Source organism: Ambystoma mexicanum, chromosome 9 (genome assembly GCF_040938575.1).
Source record: "Ambystoma mexicanum isolate Mex_15411 chromosome 9, UKY_AmexF1_1, whole genome shotgun sequence".
In the NCBI taxonomy this organism is placed as follows: domain Eukaryota; kingdom Metazoa; phylum Chordata; class Amphibia; order Caudata; family Ambystomatidae; genus Ambystoma; species Ambystoma mexicanum.
The window spans coordinates 676,775,573-676,796,316 of record NC_090931.1 but is presented as its reverse complement, the minus strand read 5'-3'; the positions used below and the strand labels follow the sequence as shown (position 1 = coordinate 676,796,316).

General features: G+C 44.0%; 1 protein-coding gene across 3 annotated transcripts in view; it reads right to left on the bottom strand.

Moving 5' to 3' along the window:
• NBEAL1 (neurobeachin like 1) overlaps nucleotides 1-20,744 on the bottom strand; it is a 2,018,929-nt gene that overhangs the window by 1,276,704 nt on the left and 721,481 nt on the right. For all 3 annotated transcript variants that reach the window (XM_069615520.1, XM_069615521.1, XM_069615522.1), the window contains one exon: nucleotides 19,777-19,910. In XM_069615520.1, coding sequence (XP_069471621.1) covers nucleotides 19,777-19,910 — 134 coding nt within the window. The remainder of the gene's footprint in view (nucleotides 1-19,776; nucleotides 19,911-20,744) is intronic.

Sequence of the window (20,744 nt, the reverse complement as noted above, 5' to 3'; positions counted from 1 at the left end):
GCCGTATAAAGTACATAAGCACATTGGCATTTAAAATAAAAACGCTTACTTGTAACAACCGTGTAGTTCATCACGATTGTGACGCACTGGAAAGAAAAGCCAGTGGTGGAGTTCAGCGAAGTTTATGGCCGTGGACCGAAATAATCTCCACTGGGCCGTTTGGCTGCCTAAATAAACACAAACACAATACGGCGTGTTGATTTACTCTATGGTCATTGTGCCGTGGAAACATGGTTCACTACAGAGTCACTTCCTGTCAATATAGATGTTTCCTTACCTTGCTTAAGCCGTGGATAAATACTGCGCAGCAGGTTAAACGGTGACTGCTATGGCACCTTTCGTCAGCCAAGATTGAATGGAAGCTCAGTGCACATGCGCTTTAGCGTCCACGAACAACCGCTCAGGGTTGTGGGCTTTGCAGTCCACAGCGCTACTGCAGGTAATTTAAAATGTAGAGAAAAACGGTGGAAACCTACTTGTTCTTATAATGTGGAGCTTCAGATAAACTCATCAACTGGCTCGAGATGTATCTCAATTTGAGACACAGAAACTGGGCAGGCTTGCTTTATTAAGGAATTATGGGCTTAGTAGTCCAAAAAAGCCGCGCCTGGAGCGTCTAATGCATGTTTTCGCGTCGCCTCACAATAGTAGGTGGCGCACTCTCATAGTTTCTTACATTGTGGGCTTTGTAGTTCACACTACTACTCCGAATAGGTTCATGCATATTCAAGTATGGAAGACAAAGATGGAAGACTTATATTATGGGACTACGACTGAACTAATGAAATAGCTCGAAATGTCTCTAAATTTGGGCCACATCAACACAGAAAATGGGGCTTACTTACCTTGTTAGTGAATTATGGACTTAGTAGTCCAAGCAGCCGTGCCTAAAGCGTCTGAAACATGTGTTTGTGTCGTCCCTCATAGTTAATACTGTCCCGTCATCCGAGGTTAGCAGAAATCTATATGTGCTATTGCGAGTCACAGGTCAGAATATCGTCCGTACATACCTCGCAGTTGAGGAAGACTTGCATGTGCAACGTATTGTGGGCAAGATAGTTCACAGAAAATTAATTGCTATTTAGTACATTCCATTCTACTGAGATATTTAACCCGTGATGTACTGTATCTAAGGAATAAATCCATTTCTGTTCAAGACGGTGTAGAGCCGTTGCCATGTCACCGCCTCTTGTTTTCAAGTTCAGAGTTTGTAAAACGAACCACTTCATTTCTGTATCTTTATGGTTTTACCTTTTGAAATGATCGACCAACGGCTTGTCAGGGGTGTGATTTCTGATGCATGAACGGTGTTCTCCAATGCGGACCTTCACTGCTCTGACGGTTTTCCCTACATATATTAGGTCGCATGGACACGATATCACATAGATTGCATTCTTTGTACAGCAGTTGGTGTGATTTTTCATCACCCACGTCTTATCCCCGTATTGGAAGGTGTGTTTAGTCTCAGTAAGGGGGCAGACACTGCAGTTGCCACATTTATAGTGGCCAATAATGGGGGGGGAGTCCCCATTGGTTCATGATGGTGGCATCTCAGGGGTTTCTCACGATAGGTATGAACCAGTTTGTCTCGCAGATTACAGTTACGTTTGAATGCAAACATTGGTTTTCGTGATAGTGTGCCGGGATATTTTACCAAATCCCAGTTTCGGTTGATTATTTTTCTGATTGTGTTACTGATGGGGTTGAATGTAGTAACACAGACCAATCTCTCATTCGGTTTTTTGTCCTTGCCTTGTAGAGAAAGTTCCCGGTTTGTGTTCGCAGCTCTTTTCATGTTGTTTTCACCAAACGTTTTGGGTACCCCCGGGAGTCCAGCCTAGCTTTAAGTTGTGTGGCGTGTATGTTATAGTCCTCCTTATCAGTGCAGTTACGTCGAGACCGCAAAAATTGGCCGTAGGGTAAATTAAATTTGAGACTCTCTGGGTGGAAGCTTGAGTAGTGCAATAAAGTATTCTTATCCGTGGCTTTTCTGTAAAGTGAGGTGGCTAAGTTGTTACCTTGTTTTCTGATCATAAGATCCAAAAAACGTACCTGTTCTTTACTCCACTCGATAGTGAATTTGATATTCAGATCACAGGTATTGAGCCATTTATGAAAAGAGAGGAGAGATGTATGGTCCCCTCGCCAGATGATAAACACATCGTCGATGTAACAACGCCACATCTTAAGCTGTCCATTGGTCTCATTATTTAGAATTCCGGTAATGTATCTTGATTCAAATTTTGCAATGTAGAGATTTGCTACGTGTGGGGCGAAAGTGGCCCCCATACTTACCCCTTTCTGTTGTTTATAAATCTGGTGTTTAAAGAGGAAAACGTTTTCTGTCATGGCCAATCTTGAACATTCTAGTATAAATCCTGTGGGGGGTTTTTGGGGTCTGTTTCGTGTGTCCAGTACTTCTGCTAGAGCCTCCAGACATGCCATTTGAGGGATTGACGTATATAGCGCCTCCACATCCATGGTCACTAGAAGATCGCCTGCTTCTATCGTGACATCTTGGAGGATTTTAATCATGTCCGTTGTATCTTTAATGTAAGACGGCATCATCAGCACAAAAGGTTTAAGAAAAAACTCACTGTAGATAGACAGGGGTTCCAATAGAGAGTCTATTGCTGACACAATAGGTCTGCCAGGCGGATTTTCAAGGCTCTTGTGTACTTTAGGTAATATATAAAAGGCTGCTATTTTTTGGATGTTTTAAATTACCTGCAGTAGCGCTGTGGACTGCAAAGCCCACAACCCTGAGCGGCTGTTCGTGGACGCTAAAGCGCATGTGCGCTGAGCTTCCATTCAATCTTGGCTGACGAAAGGTGCCATAGCAGTCACAGTTTAACCTGCTGCGCAGTATTTATCCACGGCTTAAGCAAGGTAAGGAAACATCTATGTTGACAGAAAGTGACTCTGTAGTGCACCATGTTTCCACGGCACAATGACCATAGAGTAAATCAACACGCCGTATTGTGTTTGTGTTTATTTAGGCAGCTAAACGGCCCAGTGGAGATTATTTCGGTCCACGGCCATAAACTTCGCTGAACTCCACCACTGGCTTTTCTTTCCAGTGCGTCACAATCATGATGAACTACACGGTTGTTACAAGTAAGCGTTTTATTTTAAATGCCAATGTGCTTATGTACTTTATACGGCTTAGTATGGATGGGTTGCTGCACTACTAAGCCACATCAGTTAAATGCATGTTATACATGCTTTGTTCTCTCCTCTGCAGGCGTTTTCAAATATACGGCTGCTCGCATGAATAAATTCGCCCTTTAACTGGGCCACAAGAGACAAATAAGAAAAAAAGGTTTTCCTCTTTTAAAAAAACAGTGAGTACCAACCCGCTATTGTAGAATCACTCTATTGGGTCCCCACTGTTCAGGTAGTTTTAAAAAAAAATACACATGTCCTTTCTCACTATTGGGCATACATCACGTGAAGCGCCACTTCTGGAGCACTCACGACGGGATTTACTCCATCTTATCAGTTCGCCAGCCCCTGAAAGTTTCAGAGGAGGTGAGCAGGTGCCATACAGTAAATTAAGAAAACTGTATTTGAACATTAAGTAAATTAATTTTTGAGTAAATACAGAGATGACAACGCCATTCATTTTTTCATTTGTAGATCTAAGGCTCTCTTACCGCACACACCCTCCACCTTTGGCTTTCTACTAAGAGGCAACGCAGAATTGGCGATTGCCCTCCTGTCCTGAAGAAGGTTGAATATTAAGTCACGACAAGAGGGGACTGTTTCATCCTCGTTAAGAGAACTCAACCGAAACATGTTGACAATGGTTTTCTAAACCCCCTGAATACCAGCAGCGGGGCACATTGTGAAATAACTGAGTGCTTAATTCAAGAACTGTTTGACCTATTACTGTAATCTAAACAGAACATCACTTTTTCCTAATTTTTTGTAAATATGATGACTGTATGAATGAGTTGTGAATGATTGGTTTGTGAAGGGATGTATTACAGTTGGTTTGTGGAGCTGATCAATGAATACAAACATTGTAAATATACTTTTCATACGACATATGCATTTGTGTAATAAACAGAAAGCTATTATGATATGAATAATAGTTATTTGTCGTCTCTGGTCTAGTTGGCCCAATCTCTTTATTATATTATAGAATTGCCTGGAGGGCCATAGACGTTAATCAAGCTTCCCTTTCTTACTTCTTCTGTGGTTCAAGACTGACACGAAATTCAACCGAAAAACTGGCAACCATTGGCTAAAGAGGGAATCCAACGACCCAAAGGCCGGGAAAAGATCAACGGAGCTAAAACAACCCTAAGCAAATGGTTAAAACTAGGATGTTGGAACACGCAGGGTTTCGATCACCTAACTAAAGTAACAGATGTCAACTTGGGCCATTACGATATCCTATGTTTACAGGAGACATGGCTAACCACCAAACCTCAACTGGATGGTTATGAAATAATCTTTTCAGCCGCAAAGAAAGGGGCCTTGGGACGACCGTCTGCCGGGCTTATAACTACGATCAGATCAGGATCCGGAATCGACGTGTCCGAAGTCCTCACCTCTCCGGATTGGATCCAGGTGATGATCTTAAACTGGAAACATACGTTTGGCGACCTCCACCCTCCAAAAGAGGGGAAAATCCTCTTAATCAACGTATACTGGAATCCAGATATAACATCAAATGAGGAATTTGAAACTGTGCTCTTGACCCTGTTGGACGAAGCTGATGACAAAAACCGGGATTATAATATAATAATAAATGGAGACTTTAACGCAGCGTGTGAAGGGATTGGCCTCGACTCGAAACACCAAGATCAAAACCGCCCAGTGAGGCGAAGAGGGAAACTGCTCGAAGAGCTTATGGTAACCAGGGACATGCACAATCTCCACTGGCTTCGACCTAAACCAAACCTACAGATCCCACTGTGGCAAAGAGGAGACCAATAAGGAACGATCGCCCATGTATTTGTCTCTAAGGATCTCTTCTCTGTGATCCGCACCTTCAGGGTTGAGCGGACGACGTTCAGTGACCACAACCTTCTTATCACAGAAGGCCTGCGCCTAGGCCCCAGACCCTCTTGAACTCATTATCCCTGGAGGTGTCGGCGATGGGGAATTGGGTAAAGATATCAGACAAAAGCCTGCGCCAAATCGACTTCCAATATTCCTGTCCACGACACGACGGTGCGAATCCCGGAAAAAGAATCAGAAGCGACTTGGATTATATACCCCTTTGCTGACAAGGTTCTCGACGCCAGCCTCAAAGTCAATCAAATCCGAGGCAGGCCATTCCAATTCATACAAGAGATCTCGTGGAAAAAAGGCAACTTCATTGACGATTTAAGAAAAATTACTAAAAATCACCATCTCCAGAAACTTTTGGAAGATGGGTAACGGCTGTCTGCAACTACAAGAGCTGGCTTAGACACTACCGTCATAAACTGTACCAGAGTGATGCCGAGCAAATGTTGTCATGTACACATTGGGTGGTCCTGTCCTCAAAGAATTTTGGGTACTGCACGTGGTTTAGGGCAGTAAGTTATTTAACCTTCCTAGGTGTCCCATGTCAAGGTGCAAGGATCTCTAACATGAGGTGAGAAGACAACCATTAGCAATTAGTAGGTTTTTTATGGTAGCCTTTTTTATTTCTTAAGTGGCTTTTTTCTTTTTTAATATTTATAAAAAGCAAGCATTCAGTTGAAATCCAATGTAAAAATGAAAAAGCATGGAAATACACAGTGAAGCACCAGGATTTTAACATTGCATGATTCAGTCAAAGGCTGGTCTAGGGCTGTGTTTTTTTTAAACAAAAAGAAGAGGTTTGCAATTTCCAAATTCAACCTTACATAAATTAAGACGTCTGTTTATAAAGTAAAGAGAGTTCAATGTGTTTCTTAGATGTGGTCTTACAACAAATTGCCACAAGAAACACTGACGTTTCGATTGATAGAGATTCTCAATCTTCTTCTGGGGCCTTATATGTTCAGGTCTCCCTCACCCCTGGGGCAGTGTGGAACCTCCTGTGTCTCCAGAGGTAGGTGGGGGTACAATGTTCAATCAAAATCTGCTGGCAATGTCCCGTGCAGATTTACGTTCTTGATGGCAGCCTTGTATGAATCAGCCATTTGCGGAAAAAAAACAAAGGAGTTTTGGAATCTGATCAAGGGTATATTAAACAAGACGAATGATAATATCCAGAACAACGTAGGAGAGGCCAGGTGGATATCTCACTTTTCTGTCTTATTTGCCCCGATAGCAGACAACAACACTCAGAACGCCCCAGCCGTTAGAACATCACTGAATGATTAAGAACCCTGGAATATTCCTGCAGGCAACAAATCGATCTTACTCAAACTAAACAAACTGAATAACTGAAGGGCCCCCGGGCCAGACGGCATTTGCAACGTGGAGCTCAAGAAACAACCGGCACTGTGGGCAAAAATAATGAGTAAGATATTCGCCAACTGCAATCACTTCCAGGATATTCCTCCCTCCTGGAAAAAAGCTACCATCGTACCCCTATTCAAGAGAGGTGCGACAGACGACCCTAGTCATTATAGACCAATCGCCCTCTTGGACGTTATGGGTAAGGTGTTCGCATCTTTGGCTTTGGACGCCTTTCAAACTTGGATCCGTGGTGCCCATCTAGCGGACCCCTTCCAGAACGGGTTCGTTAAAAATTCAGGAACGACCACTAACACCCTGCTCCTAAGCTCTTTGAAGGCAAAGGTTCTGCAGGGTGGACCAACAACCTCCATGGCTTTCATTGACCTGGTCCAAGCCTTTGACCAGGTCAATAGGCAGCGCCTATGGGCAAAACTGGAAAGCAAAGACAGCCCTCGCTCAATCTTGGTACCCATAAAAGCCTTCAATCAGGGTACCTCAATACGGGTGCGTTTTAGTGCTGAAGGTCGACTGCCCGAGGAAATACAGACATCAAGAGGAGTAAAGCAGAGGTGGTCCCCTTGCGCCCACGCTGTACAACTCCTATATTGCAGACTACGGTGAGTCAGCGGAAATGGTTAGGCACTTTCCACCATCGTTAGGAGGCTCTAAGATTGAGCGATTACTCTACGCGGATGACATCATCTTGATGGACCTGACCCCCATCGGTCTCCAACGTCGACTCGATAATTTAGTACGCTACCTGGCAGAAAACAACCTAAACAACAGAACAACGATAAAACCAAAATACTAATACTGGGAAATCCGGCCAAAGGGAACTAAAAATTCTCCTGGCATTGTGAAGGGAGGAACCTTGAAACAGTTTGTGCCTTTAAATATTTAGGCATCATGATCAGCAACGACAAGGAGGAAAAGGCCATGCAAGAGACCCTATGGTCGAAACTGAAAAACCTCACGGCTCAAGCCAAGGCTGTGGGCAGGAAACATGGAAGATTTTCCATCATTCCAATCATAAGATTCTATAAATCCAAGGTTGTCACTGCCTTGATATACGGCACGGATGCAATGCCACTGGTCCCGAATTCAGTCTAGGCAAAATATGAAAGCTTCTTTTGGCGAGGTGTTCTGGGCCTGGCGAACTCAACACCGGTAGCGCTGATAAGAGAACTTTTCTTATCCTCTCTTCTGGCAATAAAAATGAGAGCTACCCTCATGTTGTACCACAAAGTCATCATCGTGCCTGAAACCAAAGTCTTGGATCTTATCCACAAGGAAATCGAGGGTGGTGATAACAGGATGCTTTCTAGATGGGAACAACTCAATCAATACATTCTGCAAGAACTCATTGTTACTGCGGAAACACTGATTCAAAATCCCAATAATGTATCAAAGAAGCTTTTCGAAGCAGACTGGATTCATACCCTGGAAGTTGCCAGCAGCTACTCCCCGACAGCGAACTTGCCAAGCACTCCGATGAAACTCGACGAGGCGTGTGGCTACTTACATAAATTTCCAGAAAAGAGGTTAAGTACAACCTTTTTAAGGTTCAGATTAAACCAGCTAAAAACAAAAGAAATTTTAGCGATGCGCAATCAAGCCCAATCAAATAATTGTCTCTACTGTGAACTACCGGACACTATAGAAACCACAAAGCACTTGGTGCTTGAATGCCCTGGCTTGGTAACGGAAAAGCGCCAATTTCTTGTTGAGCCACTGAAGAATATCAGCACCTTAGACTCAGAAAACCTATGGGCTTTGTTAACCAGTGGTAACAACAAGCAATGTGTTATCGGAGTGTTTCTATTCTTGAGGGCGGTGAACCTGTAAAAGCTCCCTAATTGATTACAGATCCTCCTCTTTAGCACAGAAAGGACACAAGGAACTCGAAACCTAGCCAGGTTCCTGGTTGGATTCATTTTTGTAAATATTGTAACAATTAAATCAAAAAGAAAAAAAAAGAAAAAAGAAATTGAAGTAATGTCACTACTTGTTGAATTCAAAACAGAGTAGCTAGACTTGCCTTACCTTGGGTGTTGCAACCTGGGTATAGGAATCCTGTCTGGGGTCCCCCAATCCTGCAGGATTGAAAGATGTTCCTTTCCTACACATGACATATATAACCTCTATGCTACAAAAAATGCTGATTTCAAATTTGAGGGTCCCCCAACTTGTATCGGAAGAGCCACATCCCACTCCTAGCACCATTTGTGAAGGCATCATGAAGCAAGACACAGACAACAGATTCAAAGATTGAACCCAAAGTTTTATTTAACTTAGAAATAGGTTGGTGTAAGACCTAACTTGCCCTATGCTAAAGTGAAATTTCCCTACCTACAGAAAACAAAGGATAATCTGTGTCAGGATATCCAACTTAAGTCTCTGTCTGTGTCCAGAACCTATGCTTGCCCTCACAACTAAAAGTATACAATGTATTGGAATGTTGGTCTCTAAAGAATTGTGTTCAAAAGAAAGTTCAGAGCTCCTTCCAGCTCTTGACTTAGGATCAGCTTCCCCTTCCCCAAGTTCAATATAGTTCTCAAAACTGTGGGATTACCCTCCCCAAGAGTTCAAGTCTTCTTGCTTCCAAAATAACAGTTCCTTGGGACACTTCCCAAGTCAGGGTTTCCTTTCCCCAAGAGTTCAAACTTCCGGCTTACATAGTTCTGTTTCTCAATTTCAGTTCCTTAAACAAAAATGTAGCCACACGTAATCTTGACTGCCAATGTAATTTCATTGGCTTTTTCCAAATGGGGCACTCGGTATAGGCGCAGTTGTCGGACCACACGATCCATCACAGGTCACACAACCAATACCCTTTCTCATTGTTTCCATCAACACTTAGCCACTGCTTCTGTCTCACAGTGATGCTTATTTGATTCCTCTGTGTCACTTGCTCCACACTGTCCCGTGGCTGCTTTAGCTGCCATGCATTTTATTATTCTTGGTTGTACCTCCCTGGCTCCTGCCAACACAACTCTCTTTCAATTTAACATACCTGGGCCCCTCTGGACTTTGGGCCACTTTACATTTCCAACTTTGTATCACCTTAGTACTCTCTTGAACTTTTGTTCATGCGCTACTGTGCTTCCCGAGCATTCAACTTACTTTGCACAGTATTCACAAGTGTTTCCAACACCTTTTTACTCTATGCGGTGTACACAATTGCTTTCAATAATTTTTCACTCTGTTCAATATTCACAAATGCTTTCCATTCACTTTTACTCTGTTCAATATTCCCTGGTGTCTTTAATTGCTTGCACTTCATTTGACAGTTCAATAATATTTGGTTAGGCATTTAACAGCACTTGTATTCACGCTGCCTTACACTCTGCAGCAGCAAAGGACTTTACACAACATTACCGGAGCGCCCCAGGTCAGTGTATTGGCTCTACACTCACTGGTCGCGTAAGGCAGTGTCGTCCATCCGGCGTCCTTCGCAACGGGCTTCTCCAGGTTTCAGCTGCATCCTGGCTTCTGTAGGCTCCACCTTCCTCTCGTGGCCACCGCCCATCTTCCTCACTTCTCTCAGCGCGGTCGCGGTCCTGGGGAAGTCTACTGCTTCTCCCCTCCAGACCCGCATTGGCAGATGGTAGGACTTCTGGTCCCTAACACAGCTGACCATGGCTACAGTGTCCTCTGCTCCGGTCTCCTGCTTCTCCAGCTTCCTTTCCTTCAGCCCACTCTCCTTCCTTTAAAACGGTGGGCACTTTCATTTTGTTCAAGTGTGTTAAGGGACCCCAGGTGTGGGTCGTTGAGCTCTCATGCCCGACTCTTGAGGACTCCATTATGCAGACATGCCTGGTTGATCCCTGGTATGCCGGCATAGTGCTCTTCCTCGTCTCAGTACCAAAAGGGTGTTTGAAGTTGGTTGATTTATTTGTTGGCCTCTTCCCAGTACTACAATATTGTTTCTGAGGATTTAAAGGAGGAGAAGGGAAAGGGTTGACAATATCCCACAAAGGCTTTAGAGATAGAGAGCTCATTGTTAAAGGCAAAGGGGGATACTGCGTCTCACCTAAGGGTGTCCCTCCCTCAGTCCCCAAGTTCACTCCACCCAGGTGATCCTCCCTCACATCTCCACCCACAGGGTCGGGATCCAAGAGCACTGGCCTTTCCCTGGCCACCTGAAAAGAGGATTCTGGGGAAAAAAAAGAGTTGAGGACACCCTCATGTTCCTCACAGTATGTTAACAGTACTTTACACCACACCTCTGATCTCCTTAGTCTATACCTTACTGTTCAGTCACACTACCAAGGGAAAGTTTGGTTGGGCTTTTCTGTTAAATCTTGCAAATCCATTATCGCTGACTTCCCAGAGGCATACACCGGTAGTGGTTCTGAAAAACCCTCTGAACAAGTGAATTATATCGGGTGAATGGGCTAGCTGATCGATGGGTGCTATTAGATGAGTCAAACTGGTGAACAGGTGTCATTGTTAAGGGCATATAAAGATGTGATATCCTATATAGAAAGACACAATAGGCATTTAAGACAATAAGGGGTTGGTATGCAGTCATTCAAATTTTGGAGTAATAGCTGGCATATGGACTGCTCGCAGGAAAGCAACAATGGTCCTCTGTTTGTTAAGGCTGCAAGCTATCCTCTCCTTATAATATACCTCAGTGACAATCCGTCCCAGGTTATTCTGGCCTCTTTCTCCCCCCCACCTCTATCTCCACCTGTGGCGCACCCCAGTGCTCAAACCTTTCTGCCTGGCTTTTTAAGAACGATCTTGCTCTGCTTGCCCACCCCATTTCCACCTTCTGCCGAAACTTCCAGTGTAATGCAGATGACACACAACTCTTCTTCAAACTTCCCTCTGATCCTTTTCTTACTTCCACCATCATTCCTGACTGCCTATCTGCCATCCAGTCCTGGTGTACTTCCAACTATCTCTGCCTCAACGCCAGCAAGATGGAGATCCTTCCTATTTGGACTCCTGCTCCCTCTTTCTGTCCCTCACTCTGGACATCCTCTATGAGCTCTCCCCCTTCTCTTTCATCTGAAGCCAGAAACCTTGGAGTCATTCTCTTTCCTTCATCCCTCACATTCCAAAGAAGTCCCACTTTCAACTCCAACTCCTCAAAGAAATTCTTCCTTTCCTCACTTTCCCCCAGAAGCTCAATGGCTCTAGAGCTTCGTTTGTCTTTAGGCTAGACTACTGCAATAGTCTTTTCCTTAATTTCCTTAATCTACCCTCTTCTTCTCTACGACCCGTCCAACTAATCAAGAATAGGGCTGCAAGACTTATCCCTGGCCTCAAGCCCAGGGACCGCATATCTCCAGCCCTAAAAACTCTCCACTGGCTCCCGGTTGCAGCAAGGATCAAATTCAAATCCCTCTGCATCATCCACAAGGCTGGGGTCGGGGACCACGCTACATACAACCTGCTCTACCTAAATACTTTCCCTCCAGATCTTTGCGTTCCTCCGGCACCAACTCTGTGTGTTATGCGCTTTGCTAAAAAGCAAGCTGGTGGCTGATCACTTTCCTCAGCAGGCTCCCTCCTGTGAAATAGATGCCCCCTTCCTCTTCGCCTTGAGCTGGATCTCCTCAAATTCCGGAAGCTCCTCAAGACTTTCCTTTTCACCTCCACAAATTCATCCCTCCTTTGTTAAATCCCACAGTTGCTGAGATTGGTGACAAGGTCCCTTATGTGTCCTCCCTGGTCCTGACCTCCCACACCCAATTGCCTACAGCCTCCACCCCTCCCAGCACTTTGCCTTGGCACCCACTGGCTTAAGTCACCACAGACTTGCACTTATTTATTGACGGCTGACCACTTCACCTAGACACTTACATGTGCTCACTCCCTAGCACTTACCTATTGATACACCTAGCACTTATCACCCCACTCCCTCATCCCTTCTCTCTCTGCACTTGCACGTTCTGAATGCTCACAAGAACTAGTAGGTTTGCTTCTATCTTTCATTCTTGCATTTGTTCTTGTTCCCATGTCCCCTCCCTGTTGCCATGTGAGTGCTTTGAACCACAATTTACTTGATGTAAAAGCATCTTACAAATGCACAATAAATAAGTAAATCTAATGGCATGTCGACCACCTTTGTTTGCACACCTTTGCACGACCACCTTTGTTCGCACTCTGAAACACTTGTGTATGAGCACGATATAAATAAAATATAATTTCATTTCACACCAATGCAAAAGTTGGTGGCCTTGAGCCAACTCTTGCGGCGGAGGGCCAGTCCATTGCCCATCTGGCGAAAGCCTGAATTAGCAATATCGAGGGTGCCGGTGATCGCATGGTCGGAGGCTATCTCACCTTTCTGGAACAGAGCTAGGGCATCGGCTTTTTTTGTCACACAGCAGTAAGTCAAGGATGGGCCCTAACTTGTACCATAACTCTCTGTTATACCTCGAGAGAATGGTGAGGGCGTTGGCAGCCTTGATCGTAGATGCTGCCATCGTAATTATGCACTTTCCTGTTGTATCCAGCTTTTTACCCTCTTTGTCCGGAGGAACCATAGACGTGGAAGACGGGCTGGAGGACCTCTTGCTTGCGGCAGCCGAGGCACAAGAGTGGTGTTAGGGGTCTTCATGACCAACAGGCCATCCCTCCCAAATATCATCCAACAGGCGACTGAAACGATGGTTCTCTTCGAGGACTCCCGTCGCTCGAACAGGAACCCTTCGTTTTTCCTTTCTGAGGGGAAAAGGTTGAATATCTTCACCACCTTCAAGATCATGGGTTCCATGTGTTAATATCCCCGCAAAAATATTGCGATACAAAAATATCACCTTATTTTTGCAGCGATATTGAGCCATGGACCCTGCGGGGGACACCCCGCATTATTTTTAAATGTGCGGGGGACACCCCCGCTCCCACAAATTATCCCCCCCAAAAATATCACCTATGGCGAGACAGACGACCATATGTACGGTGATATTTTTGGTGGGGATAATATGTAGGGATACCAGGTCATGGAGTGGAACCACCCAATGTCGTCTGACAGAGAGGCCCTGGAGAGCACATCGACGCCTGGGGCTTCCCCATCCGCACAAACAGTCATTGAACTCATCCGTGCCTTGCATACCGGTTGTGAACGTATCAATGTCCATGGCGTGTGATAGGCATCCTCCAACACAGGGGGTAGCACAACCAGCAACGGCCAAGGTTTAACAGGGGTTAGATGAGGCAGCGTCGGCTGAACTCAAGAAGGCCTCGGAGGTCTCCTTGTTGGAACAGGAATGGGAGCAGCAGGTAAACACTGCCAGAGCTCAGGCACCAGCACGTGCAAGATGGTCAAAATGTCCAAAGACACATTCCTTGGTGCAGGTACTGGGCTCTGAAGCGAAGGGCCAAAAGTAAGATGGTGTCCCTTGCTATGGTATCGGCATCCTGGTATCAGGATCCTTTGGCCACCCCTCCTGGTCAGAGTAAAAACCAACTGCTAGGTCCTCCTCCGAACTGATGGTCTGCGCTGTAGACCACCTTCGAGATCCAAGAGTGGGCAGGGTAAACAGTGGTGTAGCCTTGGTGGGTTTAGGCAGGACATCCTGAGCTGGAGCTATCTCCCTCACCAAATCCAAGCCTCTAGAGAAAAAGGCGATGACTGGAGCCTGCAGAGCAGCAAAGGGTGCCATAGTTGACTGACTATCATCAGTACCGCCGATGGAGGTCCAGTTGGCAAGGGTACTCTGGGCATGGTAACCGTTGTAGTGGCAACAATGACGGTCAAGAACGAGCCCCTTGATGTGATCGAAGCCATCGACGGAAGACCAGTCTTCGTAGACGAAGTTGGCGATGAGGTACTAGTCGACAGGGCGGTTCGTGGACAGGGCAACGAGAAGTACTCATATATTGAACATCCTTTTGCATCGTGGTCGTGATGTAAGCAGTAGATGTAGTAGATGCACCTGGGGTGCCGATCTTCGATGAAGATTTGGGCCACAGTTTTCACAGACCCTGAAGAGACTTTTCTTTGTGGCGTCCGCCATGGTGTTCAAGCAAAGGCCCAAGCCTGGGCCTGTTCCTACCACAAGTCGGTGATCCAACGATGGAAAAGGATCTCCTCTGGCAACGGGTACCTACGGCCGGTAACTACAATGTGACTGAAAATGAATTCTCGCAAAATAGGCAAAAAACAGCAAAAAGTTGTCGGATTTCAAAGGAGCGAAACACAAGGACTGCCAACACGCGACACCTGCTGTAAAAATCTGAAGATGGCCACCAAGGGTGAAGTTTAGGAGGACTACCGTAATTGGCTGGGGCAGTATGACCCAAAGTGACAGCAATAGGCTATAGAAGCGACAAGCAGTTTTTATCTTAAGGCTACACTTCTTTAATTTTACTGAGGATTCCCAGCCTGACGATGGGGGAATATTCATGAGCATGTGAATCCATGTAAGACTTCATGCTGGAGAACAGCAGGATACTAGCAACCTGTACTCAGGCTGTGCTCCCCTGCCAGGCATGATTCCAGTTCCATTAGAGGCTACACACTCCACAGTGAAATTAAGTGCAAGCATTAAAGAGTCCAAAACAAAATGCACATCCCCTTCACAAGTTGCAGAGCATGATATAAAATAAGAGTCATCAAATCAAATTCCATTTCCTTTCACAAGTAGAAACTGTGAAGCAAGTTATAATAAATGCAACACAGATACACTGTCTTCCCGGAACTATGCCAAAGCGTGAACATTTATGGCACTACACACACATTTTCGGTACAGAATTCTCAGTGTAGCGTCCTTTCGTCGACACCCGTTTTTTGCCGCTTATTTCTGCTGAAAAAAACTTGTCTAAATTTTGGGGGGTGGGGAGGGGCATATAAAAGGTTGGGGGTTCGGCAATAAAACAAGATAGGTAAATGACGGGTGTTGGGGAGGGAACCCCCCCCCCCCAAATAATTTTGTTAAAAATTCTGCAGCAAAACACCTGTCGTAAAAACGGGTGTCGATGAAATGACATAGAACCTCAATTCTGACCCTCCATGCAAATATTTATCTACCAGAACATTGCATTTGTTAATGTGGAAGTCAAGATGGACCACATAGCCTCAGTGCAGATGTAAAAAAGGTTCTTCTTTACAGTGACAGAAACCAGGGGCATCAAAACAAAAGAGAACTACAGCAGCAGGGCTCAAGTCGAGGGTACACGCGGGGGGACGGAGTCCACCCACTTTTTTCAGAGGGTGGACTCATTCCCCCCAGCTAAAATGATAAACCGTAAATATCCTCTTTATTTATTTATTTTATTTTTTGTTTGTAACGCATCAGTAGCCCGCAGGCATCAGGGCGCAGAGAGACAAATTAGAGTTAGGCAGAACGCTAGGTGGGAACTAGGGGTGGCACATTATTTGAAGAGATGAGTCTTCAGGTTTTTCCTAAAGATTAACAGGTTAGGCTCTGTTCTCAAAGTACCTGGAAGATTGTTCCACTGCTGAGCTGCACGGACCGGAAAAGATTTCCGCACCCGTAGTTCGGGATGTCTGGGGTATCTGTAGCTTGCCAGATGTTTGAGATCTTAGAGCCCTATTAGGGATGTATCGTGTGAATTTGGTTCTAAGGTAGGATGGCGCCACTCCATACAAACATCTGTGTACTAGAGTCATGGACTTAAAGAGGATTCTCTCCTCAACTCTAAGCCAGTGGAGGGATCTTCTAGCCTCCGTCACATGACTTCTTCTATGGATCCCTTTTACGACCCGGACTGCATTTTTCTCATTTATCTGGCATTTACTGATGCATTTCTTGGAGGCTCCCAGCAGCAATGAATTACCATAGTCCAAACGTGCTAGTGCAATGGCCCTGGCTATTGTGGCTGCATTATTTTCTGTTAATAATAGTATGCATTGTTTTTATGAAGGTAGTTTGCCTGGGATTCTGATCCCAAGGACGCCTCCAACATCATCCCAAGTGTTTTGACATGGGAGACCACCTTAATGCATGAGTCTTTAATGGTAAACTCTTCAAATTCTTGGCCGGGCTTAGCCCTTGCTTGACCAGAGCCGAAAATCATAAGCTCCGTTTTTTTACTGTTCAAGCACATCTAATTATCTTCCATCCATTTGTCTATCAGATTGTAGATGGTTATAATCTTTTCCTTATCTAGTTGGTATTCTCCCTCAAGCTCAAACACTGTGTATCAGCAGCGTAGTTAGTAAAATGAACGCCAATGGATTCTAAGAGTACACATAGATATTTCATAAAAAGGTTAAAGAGCAGTGGGGAGATACTAGCGCTCTGTGGTACACCTGCACTTATGGGGGTAGGTGATGAGAATGTTTCTTCCCAGTGTATTCTGGCTACACGGTCTGTAAGGAAGGATGCTAACCATGCCAAGGCTGCCTTGGAACATCCCGCTGTTTTCTCCAGAACCTGTTGTAACAAAATGTGATCAACAAGGTCAAAGGCAGTACTTAGATCCAAGAGCATTACGATCCCTGTTTTGCCATTGTCTAATATAGAAAGCATGCGTGTTTGGAGATACAACATTGCAGTTTCCGTGCTGTGGACAGCATGGAAACCCGACTGTTGCTCATGCAGGATATTGTTGGTTTCCACGTGTGCCTGCAATTGTCCTGTGGCGATTTTGTCCATGATTTTTAGTACAAATTGGTGTTAGTGATGGGGCGCATGTTGTTGGTGTCGTTGGGATCCAGGCCTGGTTTTTTAACAGTGGTGTAATGGTCACCTTTTTTATGGATGTAGGAATCTTACCGTCATGGAAGGATGCGTTGATTATCTTGGATAGCACTGGTGCAAACAGTTCTTTGTTTTCCACAATAATTTTTGGGGGGGAATAGGTTTTCGGTGCAAGAGGATGGTTTCATCCTGGCTAGCACCTTCCCCATCTCAGCCTCGGAAATTGGTTGAAAATTAAAGTTCTCCAATTCATAGGGCTGTAAGTTGGCCTCTTTGGGAAGATGAAAATCCTTAGTGGTTTTTCTGGCCAGAATGATGGCTTCTTTGGCTTTTTGAGTTTTGTTTTCAAAGGCTTTTTTTACGATTTCACAGTCCTCCTTCGTTGGAATATATGGGGGGGGGTGGATTTTGGTTTCTCATGAGATTTAAGGATATCAAAATGCTTACTGGCAGCATTAGGTGCGGCCTCAATCAGCTTATTGTAGTGTTCCGCTTTGGCATTTTTAATGCAGTTTCTATACTTGACATTCGCCTGATTCCATTGCTCCTTGAATTCAGGTGAGAGATTTTCTTGCGAGATTCTTTCTAGTCATCGTTTCTCTATCTTAAGGTCCTGAAGTGTGCTGTTAAACCAGCTTTGAACTTACGCATTAAAGATGACCACGGGATCGAAACACAGTGGTCAGGTTTGTTGGCCGGACACTTCACCACTGCATTAAATAACCTGATGAAAAATAAACAGCTAAAGGTGAAATGTCTCATTTCGGTACTGCAAGTTCCAGGAAAAACACTTGTATTGGTTCTTGGAGTATAAAACATGCACCTCCTGTGTGTCGTACAAAAATAAACATTTTTAAAAAAAACAAAATGCACATCTTTTAACGTTTTCAAAAACACTATTAGAAGAAAAATCCTCTCTGGGCTTTGTGTGTGTGTTGTTTTTACGAAAGGCAAATGAAATTCGTCCTGTGCAATTTGGGTGGTTATGCAAAGCAAATGTAATGAAATGTGCATATTTCACATTGATATGCTAATTTCTGGTGACGTCACATCCCATTGCATTTGTTGACGTGTCCCCCCACTTTAATTTTTAGGATTTGACCCCTGTACAGCAGTCATAGGGGTTGAAAGCAGCGTATTGTTTAACAAGAACAATTCTACTACCGCGTGGCAGCAAGCTGTTTTTAAGAGATGTTAAAAATGTATTTCTTTTTGTTGGAATTTAAAGAATAGGGGATCGTGTGTCTAAAGGGCAGGGTTGGGTTTTCTATAGTATTAACGATGGGAGTTTACCTTGTTCTTTCCAACATGGCAGCCACAATGACAGCATGATAAAAGCTTTAGCTTCCAGGTCGACTGTCTTGCAGAGTTAGGAAGGATGACTGCATGCATTAAGTGAGCCAATGCTATCTGTAAACTTTGTATAAGTCCGCAGAAATACACAAATTCCTCTCTGTACAAGCATGCCAAAAGGCAAATTAAAAATAAAACAACTTTTAATAAGAGTAATAATGAAAACAATGTAATGCAACATAAAGTTGGAAAAACATTAATGTACAAAGCAACATGGAAACTAAATATTCTCTTAAAAGCATCATTTAACAAATCTCTCCTAAGCGTAGACTGTTTCACTTACTCTTACAAAATGGCTGTCTTTATAACAGAGCTTTCATCCTTTTGCCCTTGTTTTGCATCACGGAGATGCTGATTGGCACCAGAGTCCCTCTAATATGCATCTTCAAGAGTTATGGCAGAGAGCTAAAGCTTTCTCTAACGAGAACAGATGTACAATTAATACCCATATAAAAAAGGTAAAATCTACAAATACTGGGAATGCTCCCACTACTTAACAAGACTCACTTTTACTATGGCACAGATGTGAGTTGCCTTATATTTAGAGTACGTGTTGTGACGTTGCGCTGCAGCATGAGTTAAGGCTTAATTTGGTTTCTCTGTATTAGTGGAATACTTCTTTTGCACCAAGTGTTTGTACCGCAATGTCAGGAATGTCATTTCTTCAAAATCTCAGGGGACATATCCGATGACATTACAGGAAGTAATGTGACATACCCTTTGGTAACAAAGCTGGAAGTGCTACTGAGATGCAAACACAACTTAAATAAGGCTTTCATTGATAAAATAATAGGAAGTTACTAAATTAGTAAACATACTTTTTTAGTTCACAACCATATTTTGACGAGGGATGCTGCCTTGGGTGGGTATATGGCACTATTTCACCCAGCAGAATCAACGTAGGCCAGAATCACTGAGTACATATACCAATGTTGCATATGGCCAGTTACTGCCTCTTTTGGTAGTACTGGCTTCATACGGTAGGCCTAATCAATATGTTTCAGAAATCCTTTTTGGTTTGTAATTTAGGTTATGTTTAGTGTTAATAGTGGTTTTATGTTTAATAATAGGCTAAACCTTAACGTTGGAATTTGCAATGTTTATAGGCTTTAATGTACAGCCCTTTGGTCCAAGTCCACACTCAACAGAAATAACTATATCTAGAATGAAGCTATAAGGAGCTTTATCTCTGAAACCCAATTTTATTGCATGTATGCATTTCAAGACCTCTTTATTCATATTACTTTGACAACAGTATCAGTTTTCCTTCATAGAAAATGAGTTACATGCTCTATTGAGAAATCAAGAAATACATAGAGCCACCACAGCTACAAGCTATGGTGTAAACAATTGAGCAGTAGGAGTCTAACATTAATGTCACCACTGAGCAATGATTTATCTGTCTGCGTACCTTCTGTAACAAGGCTCCTAGGGTAGCAACTCCATGGGAGTGAATGAGATTCTCTTGGTTGATAGGATGTCTCTGAATGATGTGTTTCAGCATTAAAATGAAAGTGGCCACAATATTCTTCTCTAGTCGCGCTTCTGCAATGCAAGAACACATCCAATTACAGAATGCAGTGAAACTCATCAAACCTCATTAGACCACAGTTTTAAGTAGTCAACAGAAGCTTCCCTATAATTTCACAGGCTCATCAAAGTGGGAAACTCACACATGGATTTCGTGCACATAGAATGACCCTTGGCCAAAAATATTCATAATTCACAGTGGTGAGAAGATCAAGATCTGAAGTCACAAAACATTGGAATACATTTGCTTAACTTTTTTTTAAAATAAACTTTCTTTATTGGCACAATTGGTAGCACACATCACAACGCATTATGGCATGATTTACAACGGAGGAGACAGAGAACTAGGGCCATGGCAAAGGAGCACATTTTTCAGAGGGGTCCATTACAGTAACAATGAAGGGCGATCGGAGCCATTAGCAGCTCAGGTTCAGTAAAAGTGGAGACCTGAGATTGGACCAGGTGTGAGGCCGTGGAAATGTCCTGTGAAGGTGATGTGCGTAAGAGATCTGTTTTAAGTGGGCCCCCATATGTCTCTTCGGGGGAGGGGGGATTTGGTGGGTTGCAAAGATGCCCATTGCTCCTCCATATCATTGGCCCACACAATATCTCTCAGTCAGTGGTCCTTGTTGGGGATTCTCGTGATCATCCAGCACAATCGTTTTCAACGTTTGGCAAGGAGGAAGCATAGGTTGACAAATCTGTTCGTGCAGGCGCAGAGGCGGTTCAAAAATATGAAACACGTGCATGCCCGTCATTTCCAACAGCATCTGACACCCACTGCACTAGAAAGGTCTAAGCATCGGACAATCCCATATCATATGGAACTATTTAGCATTTGCATGGTTA